General features: G+C 37.6%; 1 protein-coding gene across 4 annotated transcripts in view; it reads left to right on the plus strand.

Annotated features, from left to right (window-relative positions):
• The window catches only part of dpp6a (dipeptidyl-peptidase 6a), a 480936-nt gene that overhangs the window by 414546 nt on the left and 47884 nt on the right, over window positions 1–18506 (plus strand). For all 4 annotated transcript variants that reach the window (XM_056249831.1, XM_056249832.1, XM_056249829.1 and 1 more), the window contains one exon: window positions 424–544. In XM_056249831.1, coding sequence (XP_056105806.1) covers window positions 424–544 — 121 coding nt within the window. The remainder of the gene's footprint in view (window positions 1–423; window positions 545–18506) is intronic.

Genomic DNA, 18506 nt, shown 5'->3' on the forward strand with positions numbered 1-18506 from the left:
CAAGGTTGACCAAAGCTGTTGCCCTGTGGATCCTTGCGAAGAATCCTGATGTTAGAACAAGATTTTTAACAGCATTCCTGATTATTTTAGTCTGAACTCAACATATTGAGTGGCACACTTAAAAGTAGTAATAATAATAATAACGGCACTGAATTTGCAGTTAACAACTATATTTAACAGAAGCAAACCTGCAGCCTGTGTGTGAGCAAAAAAAGAACTGTTACGCCTGCAAAAGCGGGCATTTCTTAAAGGCACAGCAAAAAAAAAAAAAAAAAGATTGTCTCTGGAGGGGTGTAATAATAAAAACTGTAACCCCTTTAAAGTTCTCCATGCACACTGTAAATGTCATCACCAGTAAAGCCCTTCTGGCCTATCCATCACATTTTGATTGCAATGTGTTTGTGTTTCTGTCCATTTCTCTAGATTTTTATATTTGAGAATAACATCTACTACCGGGCCACTGTGGAGAACAGATCCATCCGTCTTGTTTCTACTGGGAAAGAGGGTGTGATTTTCAACGGCCTGAGCGACTGGCTCTATGAAGGTATGAAATATAAAACATGTACATATATGTTTTTATGCCTTGCAAAACTAAACGTGATTTTCTAGATGAGGCTTTGTCAGGACAAGTACTGGCCTGACCAAACCAATAGAAAAATCCTTATTATTGAGCCTTGACAACTAAGGTGAACTTAGCCTCTTTGCATCTTTAAAGAGTATTTTACCAAAATTCAAGTTCAGGGAAGAAGGAGGCGGGAACCGGCAAATGGTCAACAAAGTTTACTCACAAAATAAATAGAAACACAAAAAGAGACGAGCAGCAGTGGCCTTTCTGCCGACTGCTGTCTAAAACATAATAAAACAACAACTTAAGATGTCGCAGGGCTGGTCCTCTCTCGCCCTTCAACGGTGAAAGATGATTTTCTGTGCATTGTCAAAGAATCAAAGGAGAACAATCAATAGCCTAGAATCTCCCAGAATGCACCGCTACCTTGGACAGGACTCTGTGGTTGTGGATTCACCCTGTGTCATGTGAGTCTCCCATTTAAACTTTAATCTGAGCTCATATTGCAGCGACTGACCCTTGCCATGAGTTTATGAGGTGCTGAAGGTCTCGAAATTGACACTTTTATTTATTGAAAGGGTTGAATGTATTAAAGAGAGCAGAGACTCATCCTGGCCTATTTCTGTTGCTCCTGATCTCATTCTCTCTGCTTCGGTTCACAGTATGTATGATTTATCCTTCTTATTCATCTACAGTATTTGCAGTTTTTACATATTGATTTTGCAGGACTTGCATCTTCATGATTGGATGATTCATATTTGTAGCCATTTTTAAAAACCCAATAATCACACACCTGTGCCATTTGAATTCTACATTAATGTGCTAAGTAGCTTGGCAACCCTAAACAGCCTACAGGTACCCATTTTCCACAAACCCGCATTTTCCGGTGCGGGTTCCTGGCCGGCGTCCCTTCACGAACCCTTCCACGCATTACTACTGCAGAAAAGGGGATTCCAGGCCGGAAAGACTGGTTCAACTCTGGCCCTAAAAACTCGAAAGGAGTCAGGGAGCGGGGGCGGAGAAAAGCTGTCGCTGTCTATGGCAATCTCGTTGAGCAATGTAATAAAGTTGAACTACATTGCTCTTTAGATCTAAATATATAAATCTGTTCGCGAGAACAGTTTAATTTTCATTATACCTCCAAAAAGGACAGATGAGAGTACCAGGACGTCACTGCTCATTTCTCAAATCTGTAGATACACGCGGCCGGTTCGCAACAGGCTCCAGTTCGCCTGGCCGAGAACCCACAGTGATATATTATCATTACATAATGTTTCATATAACTCATTTATTACATACAGTACAGAAAAGAAGACTCTATCATGTTCTTAACAGGTCTTTTTAAAATCCACAACAAATCTTTGATTCTACCAACATCCCTTGTGAAAAAAGAAGTACACTTTAATATATTTTTTTCATCATTAACTCCTGTCATTTCAAATGATAAAAAAGCATAAATTAAATCTGTTCATCATATAAAGTGATTGAATCTCTTTACAAGACTTGGATTAAATCACCCCATTCATATGGTTTAGTTTTAAGTCGCTTTTACCGACCTTTTTAGATCTTTTAAGTTTTGGTTACCATGGAACTTATTTATAAAACGTGCATATGCGCAGAATTGAACTTAGAGTGTGCATACTCTAAAATACACCAATGTTCAGATTTACAAAAACCGTCTTTGACGTGAAAAGTACTTAGTGCCACATAAACGTCTCAGGTTTCATTAAAATCTCCATTTCTTAAAGGTTTTGAATGGCATGAGGGTAAATGATGACAGAATATACATTTTTGGGTGAAGTATCCCTTTAAGTAGATCTCTTTATATGTAATTTCATAATTACTTGTATTGTTTTTGAAATATGGTTAAAGTGTACTGCTGAGTGTATACGGACAAGCATTTATGGTAAACTAAAATATACTGTACATTTATGTCTATTGAAACTTGTATGTAATGTTTTTAAATATATTTGTAGTTAAACATTTGTAATGATGAAGTTTAAAACATTTAAAATATGTTAACTTTAATTTACATTAACACAAAAAAATCAAATGATACTTCGGTTAAAATTAAATGTTAAAATTAAAATTAAGTGTATTTTTTCAAAGTCTGATAAAAGATTATAAAAACATAATGGTTTAAAAAGTACTTTAAAATAAACCTATAATTTGACATTATAACAAAGTGCAATTTTTAAAGTGTACATCAGTGTTAAGAAACATGAACGTGTACTGTCTTTAAGTACACTAAATTGGACTTTTATTTCATTAATATTATATTAACTGCTAGTACAGTTTGTATAAACCTTTAAAATTTAAAGTACACTACAAGTGCCCATTAAGCACACCTCTTTTTCACTTATAATTAGCATTCACATTATCCACATTTCCACCTCTCTTCATTTTAAATGCTAATAGTCTATTAGCTGACATGTTCTTGCTGACATGATATTGCATTTTTGGCCATGAGCAAGTGTTTAATGCTTGTGATGGACCGTTATCGCAGGAATCTTAGAGTGAGACAGAACACCGTCCCGCCAAATGGAAAAAAGCACTCAGAATCCTATCCTGTCTGTTTGGTAACCATGGGAATTTCACTTAGCAAATCGATTTTTTTTTTTATCTTAAAGTGCCCATTATTTTGTTTTGAATGTCTCCTACAACAGATTTACATGCATCCAAGGTCAAACAAACTTTTTCATTTTCTCATAATATATATATTGCAGCATCACCGCTTTTCTCACAGTGTCTTAAACGGTTTGATAAAGGATTCAGTCTCTACAAATCACTCCTTTCAGTGAACTTACTCTGGTCTGATTGGTCAGATGGCCTAGTTTGTTGTGATTGGTCTACCGCTTACAGCGCTTGATGGAAACGAAGCACCCATTACCATAGCTGAATTTCAGCTCCGAAGGCTTCATTAGCACTTCTGTACACAGTGATACGAACAGTAACGATGCCGTCAGTTTTACTGTACCAATTTGAGTCCTCATCTTAGGAAGTACATGTAAAGTGGATTTTCTTTTGCATTGCATGTCGACAACTTAAAGGGTTAGTTCACCCAAAAATGAAAATGATGTCGTTAATGACTCACCCTCATGTCGTTCCAAGCCCGTCAGACCTCCGTTCATCTTCGGAACACAGTTTAAGATATTTTAGATTTAGTCCGAGAGTTTTCTGTCCCTCCATTGAAAATGTATGTGCGGTATACTGTCCAGAAAGGTAATAAAAGACATCATCAAAGTAGTCCATGTGACATCAGTGGGTTAGTTAGAAAGTTTTGAAGCATCGAAAGTACATTTCTAACTAACCCACTGATGTCACATGGACTACTTTGATGATGTCTCTATTTCCTTTCTGGACAAGGACAGTATACTTAAACTGTGCTTCGAAGATGAACGGAGGTCTGACATAATTTTCATTTTTGGGTGAACTAACCCTTTAAAACCTTCCATGCTTCAGATACAACTACAGTGTTTAAAGGGCGAATAAAAGCAGACATTATTCGAGGGCAGCCAGTGAAGACCATAGGTGGGCATTATGCATAAATATTTGTTACAAGTCTAACAAATATGTAGGTTTGTGCAGGAAGCAAGATTGGAATTACTGACAACTTGTTTCAGGCAGTTCAGTTCGATCTTTGAAACTTGGCAGACCTTTTAAATTCACAAACAGCTATATTACACACTACATGAACTCTTTAAAAAAAATCTATAAAAATAACGGTGAAATACTGGCAACAGACACCAGCAATCTACTGTAATTCTACAGTATGCATTCTGTGAAATTTCAAAAACAGTTGCAAAAACACCTAAAATAGCTATAGGCAAGAGTAAAAACAACATGAACAATTGAATGTGAGAAAGAAAAAATGGTAAACATGGATAGGCGAAGACATACTCGTACTCAAACTGCTATATTCACTGTGAAACAGCGCTATTGTGCTATTGCTTCGTACTAGCCAACAATGCATTGTGTAATACAGTACAAAACCGTGATACATAAATACAGTGGATTTGAAACCCTGAACTGTCCTTGACTTCCTGTCAATGGCTTTATGGTCAGTCACTGTTTGTGTGCAGTTCAGTTCATCCGCAGATCCTAAATGAATCGTCAAGCTTTGGTGCAGTCTGAGGGTGTTGAATACAAATCCGGAGTCTGTTCTGCGTGTGGAGGAGAACAGGTGGCTGTGCATTCATTGGCGATGGAGTTTATGCCTGCTGGACCCTTCTGGATACAGAGTTCCCTGATGTGCTTAGGGAAAGGTTAATGTATGTTAATTCAGATTACCCATGCCAACCCAAAAAGACTAAAACAACCAATATCCATCATTGCAAGAGCAGTTTAATTCCTCCAGCTGTATGGATTTGCATTAAAGTTGAACGATCCACAGTGTTCATCTACTTAATGTGATTTGAAAGTGGCTGAAAGTTATTATGAGGAAAGTGTTCTAATCAACCTCACCCCTACACAATCTCCTCTCTGTAATTTGGAGATCAAGAATGTAGATTGTTGCATTGTTGTTACTAAGTATGCTTTCTTAGAGTAGTTCATCACTTTGCCGAGAGGATATTAATTACCTCAATCAGTCTGCATAATCAATGCTGAGTTTTAATTACCCCTGAATAATCAGTGAACCGCATGTATAGTTCTAGCTGTGGCAGACCATGTCTGCTCTAATGAAGATCATGAAATGAACCCTGCAAGAATCTCATAGTAAGGCGCACTTCGTGCATTTGCTTCTGCATGTTCGCAAGATCATAAGACATCCCGTTTGCCATTTCATGATTCAGAAGGGTCCCCTTTGTAACTGCTATTATTTTTTGCCAAACCTGCAGTAGTGCAGACTTCATAGAAACAATTAAAGTGTAAATACCGGTAAACCTGCTTGTTATTTTGTTTTGGAATAATAAAAAAGGTAGTAAACATGAGAAAATCATTTACTTTAAATGCAGATTGTTGCCACTTTTTTTGGAGAGGGAGCCTATTCAAATGTTTAGTTTTTTATTTGGGATAAAAAAAAATTGGTGGTCCTACTTTATATTACAGTTTTTCTCGATTGCTTAAACACTATAACCAGGCTTTTGAACTAAAATTTCAAAACCATAATGCCATTTTTCAAAAAGCGCACCCATTTCACTGAACTATGAACACTATTCCCCTGTTTTGACACATTAGTCAGATTTGTTGAATTGTCACAGCAAAACTCTACACACAAATCCCTTAATTTCTCATTGCCTACACCACGTGGTCATTTAGAAAGCACTAGCATTCAATATTGTTCACTCAAGTCAGCTCAGCTTCAGCTCAGTTAGCACACAATTACCCAGGTGAAAACACTAAGAGTCAAAATTGAACACACATCAGTCAGATCCTTCAATAGATAGATAAAAGGTTATACAATCTTTTATAAAAGATAAAAATCAGTTTACTGAGTTTTGGAACAATGATCCACAGAGAAATTAAGCAATATGTCGAGGAGGGAGAGGAAGGGGAGGAAGAGGAGGAGGAGGAGGAAGAGGAATAGGAGGAGGAAGAGGATGAGGAGGAGAAGAAGGAGGAGGAGGAGGAAGGGCAAGGGCAAGAAGACAAGCAGTCTCGGATGAAATTCAAGCCACTTTAGTTGGCCATGTCCTTGTCCATGGTATGACTATGAGGGAGGCTGGGCAACGAGTACAGCCAAATTTGAGTCGCTTCACCGTCGCCTCCATCATCAGAACCTTCAGGGAGGTGTGGTGGCAAACAGATTTATATCACTGAATAAGAGACAAACATTTCCAATTGTCTTTGATGAGGTTTATGTTCTTGCAAGAAAAGGCCAGCAGTCATACAGTCACACAGAGTGGCTGCAGAGTGTGACAGTGAAGGGAGGGCATCCTTTCTCCTTTATAGTTGTGGTGAGCAGGATGGCCGAGGGACGTGAGAGAACGTCGCGAGGCCGGTGGTGCGATTGCTAATGAGCAGCACCTGTGAAGCACACCGGTCTCGCATCTCTCACGGAGGAGCGGAAGCATAAAGGGGGAGCGACGGAGTGGATGATCGAGAGAGGAACAGGCCTGCTTTTGTTTGTATTTTATTTTGGTAGCCAGCAGTCGTCCGTGAGGGGCTGCTGGCAGGTATTTATATTTTATTTTCGGTAGCCAGCAGTTCCGTGAGGGACTGCTGGCAGGTATTTTGTTTGTTTATTTCATTTAAATAAAGTTTTAATTTGATTGTCCGCCGGTTCCCGCCTCCTTCTTCCCTGAACCTTGCTACAATAGTCTTGACTCACAGAATGTTATCTTTCTAGGCCAATGATGTTTTTTCAACCATATGTGGAACATTCTTAGACTTGTTCATCATATTGTATCCTTGAGTTGAGGCATGTACCAACACTCTTTACCATTCCAATACAATTCCATATTTGAATAAGGTTTGTGTGTGCTCTTTTACTGTCATATGATGCTCACACACATCTTACGTAAGAGTAGGAGAGAGGGGAAAAAAAGATGGGGGGGGGGGGGGGGCTGGGGGAGGGCGGGGGACCACAAGCAACATGAATTACCAGTTTTGGAAATGTTGTTTTGAATTTATAGCACCAGTGTGTAAGACTATGTTGTAGTTTGTGTATTTTTGAGGGCTTGTGTGTCCTGTCTGAGGGCAAAGTTGGGTTTTTCAGCAAGAGTGAATGGTTTTGAGTGTAGAGCTTCATTTTGACCTGAAAATAGGATGTTTGGGGAATTGGGTGAGACGTTATGGATTTGTGTTTACTGTTTTGAGAATACGAGGCATAGTTTCAAGAAATGTGTTTAAGCAATCGAGAAAAACTGTAAGTGCATTTAAGTGCTGTGTACTGACATTTAAATTAATCATTTGGTACAATGCACTTATTGTACATACATGTTTACAAAAAAAATGTTTGTACATGTTTCAAGTCCCCAGGATATATATATATATTTATTTTTGTATAAATATGTTAGCCTTAAGGTTATCTATAAGCTTCTGTGCTCCAAAAACATGACAAAATACGCATTTAGAAGATATAAGCTTTCAAATCTTACAGTCTCTCACTTCCGCCAATCAATGATTTTGATGACATCACTCTGCACTTCAGCTTCTCTATCCAGGATTTTCTATCCAATCAAATGCTCTCTAGAATCTGAAGCATCCCCCCCCCCCCCCCCCCCCTACATTATAAATAGACGCTGAAGCTGCAGTTAAAAAATCATTCATTTGTTCACACAATTACTATTTTCTATATGGTGAATGGCACATAGTGCACTATATAGGGGATAGGGAACAATTCAGACAGTGTAAATATGCATTTTCGGGCGAATGATGTGTGGTTTCGCGTTTCTAAAATTTTGTCATTTTAGAAAACAATAAATCTAACGTTGGACAGGTATGTCATGGTGTTCCTCAGGGGTCTGTCCTTGGCCCAATACTTTTTAATATTTACATGCTTCCTTTGGGGCAGATTATTAGAAAGCATGGTTTGGGGTTCCACTTCTATGCTGATGATACTCAGATTTATATTAGCACAAAAACTAATATCACAGGTATATCATCAACCCTTTCTGACTGTCTGCAGGAAATTAAATTATGGATGTACCACAATTTTCTTAAATTAAATGGTACAAAGTCAGAGGTTCTTTTAGTTGGTACTCCTGCAGCTACCTGTAAAGGTAAAAATTGTAATTTGGACATTGAAAATAATGTACTATCTGCATCACCTCAAGTTCGCAACCTTGGTGTAATTTTTGATTCTCACTTAACACTTGAAGCACATATCAAGAGCATTTCAAAATCTGCATTTTTCCATTTAAGGAATATTGCCAGGATCAGGCCTTTTCTTTCATTACCTGATGCTGAAAGGCTTGTCCATGCACTTGTGACTTCTAGGCTTGATTATTAAAGACATTATAGCACAGAGCTGATCATATGCGCATAACACACATACTAGAAAACGTCTCAGATCCATTTAAATTTTGTTCAGAATGCTATCTTTTAAACTAAGCAATATGGTGGAGATCAGGATGAGACAGACTCGGCATTAGAAACAGCACTGATGAGTAGAAGAGATAACACCGATGCCATGCACCAACATAAATTGCTCACTTTTGAAACTACACATCCTCAGCATGATTATGTTCACTGTTTTGCTTTAGTAACAGTTTCATATTAAATCTAAAAGGGGAATCGATTAGACTGTGGCTGTCAAATGTGAGCTCAACTGCTCTGGCCGTTTATCACAAAATAAACTAAACGCTATTGGCTATTTTATAAAAGGAGAAGAGCTGCTAGAAGTGTCCCGCCCTGTCTTCCTGTTTCACTGGAAATGATGTCCACATATTGAATAACTGTGCATTTCAAGGCACTTCAGTGGGCCTTTAAGTACATTGTACCTAACCATTTGTTTCATACCTAATATAAAGTGAGCCCCAAAAACGTTACTGTTTTATAAGCTCTCCTAAGACTTTTTTTTTTTTTTGAATCCGTTGATCCGTTTAAATTTTGATTTTTAAAAGAATTTTCAAATTAAGAGATTATTTATTCAAATACAAACATGTGTCACGGGTGTAGGGATGAGGAGAGATGAGGATCTTTTGCTTGTTACATATACGTGCAACATTTCAGCCGTAAATAAATTATAAATGTTAGCTAATGTTCATTACCTGTCTAGCAACATATGTTTATGCTGAAATCTAATAAAATAATGTTTTTTATTTTTAAAAACATCGATCGCATATCATTGTGTAGTGAGTTGGCTCACATGATTTAAGTTTCGCGCTTCAGAACTTCCGTTAAGGGAACATAGTGAGCATCGATGCACCCTGGTTTTTACGGTGTATTATGGGACTTTTTAGGGAGCGAATATTTCAGTGCCCTGTAAGGATTCTCCGATTGAGACAGCCCTTAAAATGGCCGACTCCCTGATCAGTGCCCTAACTACTGTGGAGCTGATTGAGAGGCACCCCAACAGGAGCAAACCAAAGCCACTTGAAGGCAAGCCTGCGAAGGTTAGCAAAACAAATAAAACCAAACGCATGCTAACGCTGTGGTATGCAGGGAAGGAGACCAGAGGCCTATTTTTTAATGGATGTCAATGGAGGAGAGGATTCACTATGCTGAATAAACTCCTTTTGTGTGAAAACGGTTTATCATTTAATGAATCGACTGTTCGCTAATCTTCAACATGTTTGCTCTTAAACATTCATTTTCGATAAGAGACAATTGATAAGAGACATGGACAATTGCGCGGCAGGTATGATTCAGTTTACGGCACTTCTCATTCGTTTCTATGGTATCCGCAAACAGGGATTGACTGTCGCACAACTCTGAATGAAATTCAATGACATCTAGGGTTTAATGTGATTGGTTATCAAGCCACATGTGATCCAAGTTAGCTGTTATGCTTTCTCCAATGGTAGAGCCAGGGACCCAATCTCCCAATAATAAGACCATCCCTAAACAAACCACAGGAGGAGAACACAGGCACAGCAAGACAAAAGAATATCAACATTAAAGTGCTGACACATAAAACACAGGGTTCTGTATTTGAAAGGATGGATTTCATATGTATCTGCAGCTAGTGCATGACATTGAAAATGTATAAAAACTGTTGCCATCCACATTCAATGAAAACAAATGTAATCTTCTGTTTGTATTTATAATCCAGTAGTTATATTTTTTTTCTCTAGAGGGTTTTGAAGGAACTGCTTCAATGTCGACATGTTGTCCCTAATAAGCCCACTAAGCTAAGAACACAATGAACCTTTCCATAAACTTAATTTAGTCAGTTTATGACAGAACATGTTTCGATGGTTCAACCTTCATTATATTTACCTTATTGAAGAAGGTTTCGGATATTTGTCAGAAACATGTAAAACGTAGGATTTTTTGTGGGCTTAATAGGGCCACTTTCCCTAATGATGTGATTTTTAAGCACTAAATCTGGCAGAACCTCCTGCACTGCCGAGTGCTGACAGATTTTTAAACGCTTATGACAAACCTCCCTACACCTCACTGCGATAGGCTTCACCCCAGCACTTTTTGCCTTTCTTTTGCATGCAATTCAGCAGTTTCCGACATTTAGATGCTCTCACCACTTGCACGGCACTACTGACAATCCCTCATACAAGCCTGCCATTCAGCTTCCATAGAGAATTAATTGAAAATGCTGCTCACTCTAAGGCAGTGGACATGTGTGTCAACCCTAGAATGCGTAAAGGGTATTCATTTCCTATGGAATTTTGACTCGACACTTTATTTTGAATACATTCTCTCTCTCTCTATGTATATATATATATATATATATATATATATATATATATATATATATATATATATATATATATATTCTTTGCTCTGAGCCAAGAATTTGCCTCATACACCAACCCTGTGTCTAAATACACATATCTCCCTACTATAGGTGAAAAACAGTATGTGAAATGAGTAGTATGTCTGAATTCAGAGTATTCATAAAACAGCAGCGGGATGACTTACTACTTCTGCCATGATTTCGAAGTTCAACAGTTTGAACAATACGGGTCATTTTGACCCCCTTTATGTATTCATGTAGGTTTTTTTGCTTCATTCATTCTAGGGTTAAGAAAGCCAAACTTTCTATGGTTTTGCTCTCAGCCGCGGACAGTGTTCCATTTGGCTTTCCTCATATGACCTCACGTTTGCTGGAACAGTCTGCGGTGCTTAACATAAAGTGATTTTTATTCAAGTTTAATGTACATAAGATCATCTCTCTTTTGTCAAATGACTTATTTATTATTCAGAAATCTCAGGGGCTGGTTTTGAGGACACACTATGATATTCTGCTTCTTGTTTTTCTGATAACTAGTTTCATCAGTTACCCATGTTCCCCGCCATCCCCAGATCATTAATCTGCAGTTTGTGTGCAGTCATATCCTGAGGTGTCATTACAGTGTTTTAGACTGCAATCTCTTACTAAGGCTCTCTACTGCCCCCTGTTGAAGTGAGCTACTCAACTGACTTATATTGTTTGAAAGTGGAAGGAAACTGTAATTTCTGTTTCCATGAGTTTCAGTGTTTCATATACACCCCTTTTCTTATAACATTTTCCTGTCCTGTTTGTTCTGCTGGAAATATTCATGTTCCTTATATGCAATGCTTGTATTCGCTTGTACCAGAAAAGTCATTAACCAGTTTAAGATAGTACAGTTCAAGAACTAACTACCTAGATTGAATTAAATCTATTTAAGGGAACTTATCTTTTTAAATATAGACTGCTGTTCAAATGTTTAGGGTATATTTTCTTTTTTCTTTTTCTAAAAGGAAATTAACACTTTTATTTAGCAATGACACATTAAAGTGGCCAAAAGAGACAGTAAAGACATTTATAATGTTACAACTGAACTTCTATTTCAAATAAACATTAACTTCTACTCATCAATAAGTTCTGAAAAAAGTGTATCATGGTTTCCACAAAAATATCGAGCAGCACAACTGTTTTCAAAATTGATAATATTTCGTACCGACATTAAATTTGGACTTTAGTATGTAAGTACATTAATAAGACTATAAAACAACCACATTTTTTTGTGATTTGATACGATAAACAGCCACATCTATTAAATATGATACAAAAAAAGATAAAATGTCATACAGACACACACACACAAAATCACAAAATGAATGTCCCAACACTACATGAAAAAAGATATGATATTCGTTTAGATTTTTAAAACATGTGAAGTAGCATTTGTCACTCTACATGCTATTAATAAAATTAGCTTAACTTGATAATGTGCTCTAATTTGAAAACATGCTACTGAAAAATGTAGTCAAGGTAGTAGTATTGCAACTTTGATTTAATCACTCTGCCTACACCGCTGAAAACAGAGCGCACTGTTTAAAAGTGTAAAAGTCCTTTAGATTAGCTGCTAATGAGGCCGATGTGTTTTACCACTATATCACAAGAAAGCATAATCACAGATATTTTAGCATTCCACAGAAATGATCAGCGCTCTGACAATATCCTCCTATGTGCGACTTGGAGACATAACACCTCTCTGATGCTCTATCAGTATTCTGCACAGAAGTGTTAATGATGCTGTTCTTGAGATAAAACTGAGGATGAGTTTGGCTCTCGGGATGGGTCGGGATGGTTCACACTGACTGTGTAAGTACTCCTGTTCGACAGTAACAGCAGGAGTACTTTGTGTTTTTGACATGTAACAGCTGGAGCTCTACAAAAACTAAAAATCAATTTTATCGATTTTATTTTATTTCTTTATTAGTTTATTTCTGTTTATTATATCTGTTTTGTTGATGGACATCTTTTTTTTTTAAACAATGGGTGAGTAATTCAATCCATAATTGAATTGTGGAATATTGCAGTATTTATTGATTTATCCGTTACATATTGTTTTTATTCCCTCATAAACTGTATCAAAATAACTTCCCAAACATCTCTTCTCTTCTTTGATGATATGTTTACTGGTGCGAGGGCGGGACAATTTGTCACTAACATGAGATCGACCAATAGCAAACCAAATCAATTTGCGATGAACAATATCCACCCTACATTAGTTGAATATAGATCACAAGAAAAAAAAAAATATCGCAACTTCTGTTCAATGCCGACTTACCATTCTCAACTGTTTGACTGTTTTTATTGTTAGATTAAAATAAAACTATACAAAAAATGTTTGTTAATTGAAAGAAAGCTTAAATAAAATAAAATAAAATATAAATATTAGATGACAAACTTAGTTAAAAAAATGTAAGTACTAAAGTTACTCAACTTAAAAATAAAATATATTAGAAAATAAAATAGAAATATTCAAATCAAAAACCAAATAAAATGACACAAATCTTATAACAAAAATTTAAATGAAATCTGAAAATAGAAAAATAACAACTTATTCAAAATACTGATATAATAATATATAAATTAGTTGTTTGAGGTACAGGAATGGCCATTTTGTTTTCTTTTCTTTTTTGTTTTTTTGCGAGGGTCCCCTGAGAAACACATCTGATTGGTGTCAAGTGGGCATGACCCAAAACCAAACATAACTGCCATATAACCATAAAATGTTTACTTTTACAGAGATTGGCAAATTAAAGGGTTAGTTCATCCAAAAATGAAAATTCGGTCATGAATTACTCATCCTCGTGTCGTTCCAAACCTGTAAGACTTTCATTCATCAACACAAGATCTTTTTGATGAAATCTGAGAGCTTTCTATTCCTCCATTGACAGCTAAGCAACTGACATTTTGACTCTTCAAAACGTTCATAAAGAGATCGTAAAACTATGGTTTAGTCCAAATTCGAGGACTAAAGAGACTCGATCACTTTATATTATGAACAGATTGAATTTAGGCTTTTGTTCACATATAAACGTTGATCACCGAACTAAACTGCTCAATTCATATGGATTCGTTTACGATCTCTTTTTGAGCTGTTTGAGGCGTCAAAGTGTCCGTTGTGTAGCTGTCTTCATCAAAAAGATCTTGATTTGTGTTCCGAAGATGAAAGTGAGTAATTAATGACAATATCTAATGACAAAAACTATCCCTTTAATTGTTAGACAACCTAGCCACTAGTTTCGATTATGCATCCATGTTTGGCAGGATGCAAGTTGTTATGTAGTGGAAGAACACCACTGCTTCAATAACATGCTGTAGCCTAGTGTTCTAAATGACAAATGGCTTTAGTTGAGTGATTGTGTTAGCATGTGCTAGTGGAGCTGATCAGACCTCTACAGACCTTCATCCTCATTGAATTATCTTCTCAATGAACTCCAGCTAATTAAGTTGCTAATGGTTTGTTAGGAGCCTGTTATTATCTTGATGAATCCAGTGAAGGTGATGAACAATGGTAAAGTCATGTTTGTTAGGCCTTATTTGAATTTAAATGAGAAACTTAGAAAAGTGCTGCTTACAGACATAGAAAGACATGTGCAATGTGAACAGTGGACATTTTCGATTGATCTCTCATTGGTGCAGTATGATCAATGTGAAGCAGGAGATGACTGAAGATGACTCTAAAGAGGACATGTTCTAACACATGTTCTCTATGTGTAGATTGCCTGAGGATTTTTAGGCTAGAAAATGTGAGAACTCACACACAACTAAAGTGTGTGTCCGTGGTAAACAGGCAGCAGCTTTAAAACCTAGTCAGCTGCTTCCTTGTTTATTGTCTACACACACGTCTTCCTGAGGAATATTCACACCCAAAGAGAAAAAGCTTAGTGATTGATGAAAAAATCGTTCAACAGTTTTCTCTTTGAACAAATTACACCATGTAGTTGTTTTTCAGCACGACAAAGGGTGCATTGAATGCACTGATTACATTTTTTTATAGTGAAATTTGTGACAAAACGTCTGATGTGATAGACATAAAGCAATGTTCTAATCAAATCTGGACATCATAAGAGACTGATTACAAATGCATTTCATGGGCAGCAGCTCATCAATCCTATTTTGCTCACTCACACCTGATGTTAGCATGATAATGGCTTGATACTTACAATTCATAGATGTATAAAGTTATAATAACAAATGTATATAAGCAAATAACAAATTTATATAAGCAAATAACCAAAACTAACCAATTACTGTTTTTATGGAAACCTGTTTCAGTCACAGAATACAAATAAATAAATAAAAGGTAAATGTAGGACTGATATCTCTATAATGTTCACAGCGCCACTCAATGGTGAAAATGAGAATAACACATCACCTTTATAAACACATTTTGGCTCCTACATACCGACCCCTAATGGTTAACGGTAAACAAACCTAACAATTAAAATACGATGAAAAAGAAGGAGCCAAAAACATTACCATACACCCAGTCAAAACGGTGTTATTTGCCCTTCATGTAATAGACAAAGTTTTGTTATTGGTCTTTCAATGATGCTGGTTTTAGTCTGCAACCTCACAGAACGCAGCAGACCACGTTTATCTGGAAAAACCTCTATGACCTTGCCAAGAACCCAGAAACCCCAAGGAGCTGATGAGTCCATAATCACCTCAATGTCTCCAACAAACAAACTGATTTCACTTTTGTCTCTCTTGAAGCAAAGGCAGGTACTCCTGTAGCCATCTTTTCCAGAACAAATCTGAAAGGTATTGCACCTGTCTCCATCGTCTTCTCACATACTGGTCATGAGGTTCAAACCAGGTGGTAAAGCTGGTTTCCCTTTTAAGAGAAGAAGATGATTGGGCGTGAGAGACTCCAGATCATTAGGATCGTCCGCTAGTTTGGTAATTGGGTCGATCATTCAAAATGGATTCCACTTCACAGTAAACTTTGAAGTTCATCATCGTCTAACTTTTGTTGATGTAGAACACAACTGAGAACAGTTTTTACAGAGCATATCATTCTTTCTCATATACCACCATGGTGTGAACCTGCTGGTGGATTAAAGCTCCAACGAATTCCAACCTGTGACAATACTCCTTGAATTTTATCATGATTTAACGTAGCAAGAGCCTCCTTCAATTCTCTTTTTGCTCCAATAAAGATAGTGCCATTATCCGATCTTAAATGTACCACTTCTCCTCTTCTGCTAATGAAACGTTGTAATGCATTAATACATGCATCCGTTTCCAGTGAACTTGATACCTCAAGACAGTGATGGAGTACTCGAGTCCTGGACTCGGACTCGAGTCCGACTCGAGTCCTTATTCTCTGGACTCGAGTCCGACTCGAGACTCCATGCTCTGGACTCGTGACTCGACTCGGACTCGCGGACTGATGACTATACTTGGACTCGGACTCGAGAATATATAAAATCGGACTTGAGCATTCATCAAATGAATGACATTGTTTCTGACTAAATAGGTTATAAAAAATTGATATAAGATGTTACACTTTTCCTGTTTCGGGGTCCAAGACCGGCCGTGATCTATTTTTTCCCTCACAGACACTGCTAACGCTCGCTCTCCTTGCTTGACAACACACTCACTGACGTCACTCACTTTACGCCGCATTCTCGTGAGAGAGTTAACGTAACACTCATTTAACACTAGATATGTTCCTCTACATCTAATCAGCAATTTCGATTTTGGCACACTTTGCAGCAGCTGAGCTGACCACTAAGGAGCGAATGTACAGTGACGTGACATTTAAAGGTACCAGATTTAAACTGTGCTTTCGTGCTATGGCTGGCGCTGAGCCAAAATCGGACGCGCTCAGCGCTTAATCCCGTTTATCATACAATATAACACAATTATGTTTATTTTAGCCAACAAACTAGACCGCGACCTTGACTATGTCACACATCGCAACCACTCTTTTTCTGCGGAGTTACAACTGCTTATAGCACTGTATTTTCTGGGGATTTTTTGCCGCAGTTACATTGGGATTTAGTTTGCTTTTCAAAATTTCAAAATTGTTTTTCTTTTACCATATTCGTCAAGAAGAATGCATTTCTCCTCCTCTGTCCAATTAGGCTTTCTTTTTTGTTTTCTTTATCCATTCCAGTTGACTGATCATCCAAAAATGTATTTAAACAATTAAATAAATAATCGTGCCAAAGCTAGTTGACAATGATTTGATAAGGTCAAAGGCAATTCTAGTGATATCATACACATTTCTAGCTGCAAGAAAGAGTGCCTGAAAAATGTTTCTTGATTTGGCTTAAGTGTATATAATTTCGACTCGGACTCGAACACGGGACTCGAGACTCGACTCGGACTTGAACTCAGGTAATGGTGACTCGACTCGGACTCTTCTTTGGTGACTCGGACTTGGACTCGGACTCGAACACTGGGACTCGAGACTCGACTCGGACTCGACAGTTGGTGACTCGACTACAACACTGCCTCAAGATGAGTTGCCCTACTTGCCATACAGGTGAACACTACTCCATATCTTTTACAAGTTACTCTTCCTTTCTTTACTTCCATTGGTCTGAAGTAATCTACTCCGGTGTTGGTAAATGGTGGTAGATCGGGAAGGATACTCTCCTTTGGAAGATCTGCCATTTTTTGTTCAACTGCTCTATTATGGCGTCTACAAAAGCTACACCCAGAAATGATCTTCCGGACAGCTGAGTGGGAGTTAGTAATCCAAAATTTCCTCCTAACTTTGGATAACGTATGGCTTCGCCCACCATGACCCAGAATTTCATGCACATGTTTCAGAATAAGCATAGAAATATGCTGATCTTTACCAAGTATAAGCGGATGCTTGACCTCTTCAGGCATAGCTGCTTTACTCAGTCTTCCTCCAACTCTTAACAGTCCATCGTCCAAAAATGGATCCAACCGATAAATAGAACTTTGCCGATTCACTGACACTTTCCCAGATGAAAGAGCAGAAATTTCCTCACTAAATGTATTTTGCTGGCAATAACAAATGATGGCTTCCTCTGCTCCTTGTAGATCATCTAGTGTCAAAACGAGACTCTTAGGCGTCTCTGAAACTCTTGATTCCTTAGACTGTACACCACTATCCTGATTGTTCTTTGGATGACCAGCATTTGTAGCCTTCTGCTTTTTTCCCAAGCACATTCTTTCCAAAAAGATTATTTTTTTAACTTGAGAAACCAGGCCACCGCTACTTTGCGCATCCTCCATTCAGAAAAGTAACCAATTAGTTGGTCAGTAGGATTAGAAACTTCATCCACATTAATGACGTTTACTGTTGTTTCTCGTTTAACCTCTGCGTCATCAGAGTCTATCGAGACATTTAGTGTATCCATAGGCCAATACCCCTCATTCAACCACAAGTAGGCTGGACCTTCAAGCCACCTGCTGTTCTTTAGAAAGTCTCCAATCTTCATTCCTCTTGAAGCGTCATCAGCTGGATTGTCCTTAGAACTGACATATCTCCATTGTGAGGGTTCAACGGTTTCTCTTATGCTTGCAATCCTGTTAGCTATGAATGTATGAAAACGCTTGTCTTCGTTGTTGAGGTACTTTAGTACTGCTGTACTGTCGGTCCAGAAGACTGAATCTTCCAACTGGATA

The sequence above is a fragment of the Rhinichthys klamathensis genome, unplaced genomic scaffold (genome assembly GCF_029890125.1).
Source record: "Rhinichthys klamathensis goyatoka isolate OS25496 unplaced genomic scaffold, OSU_Roscu_1.1 h1tg000064l_1, whole genome shotgun sequence".
Taxonomy (NCBI): Eukaryota; Metazoa; Chordata; class Actinopteri; order Cypriniformes; family Leuciscidae; genus Rhinichthys; species Rhinichthys klamathensis.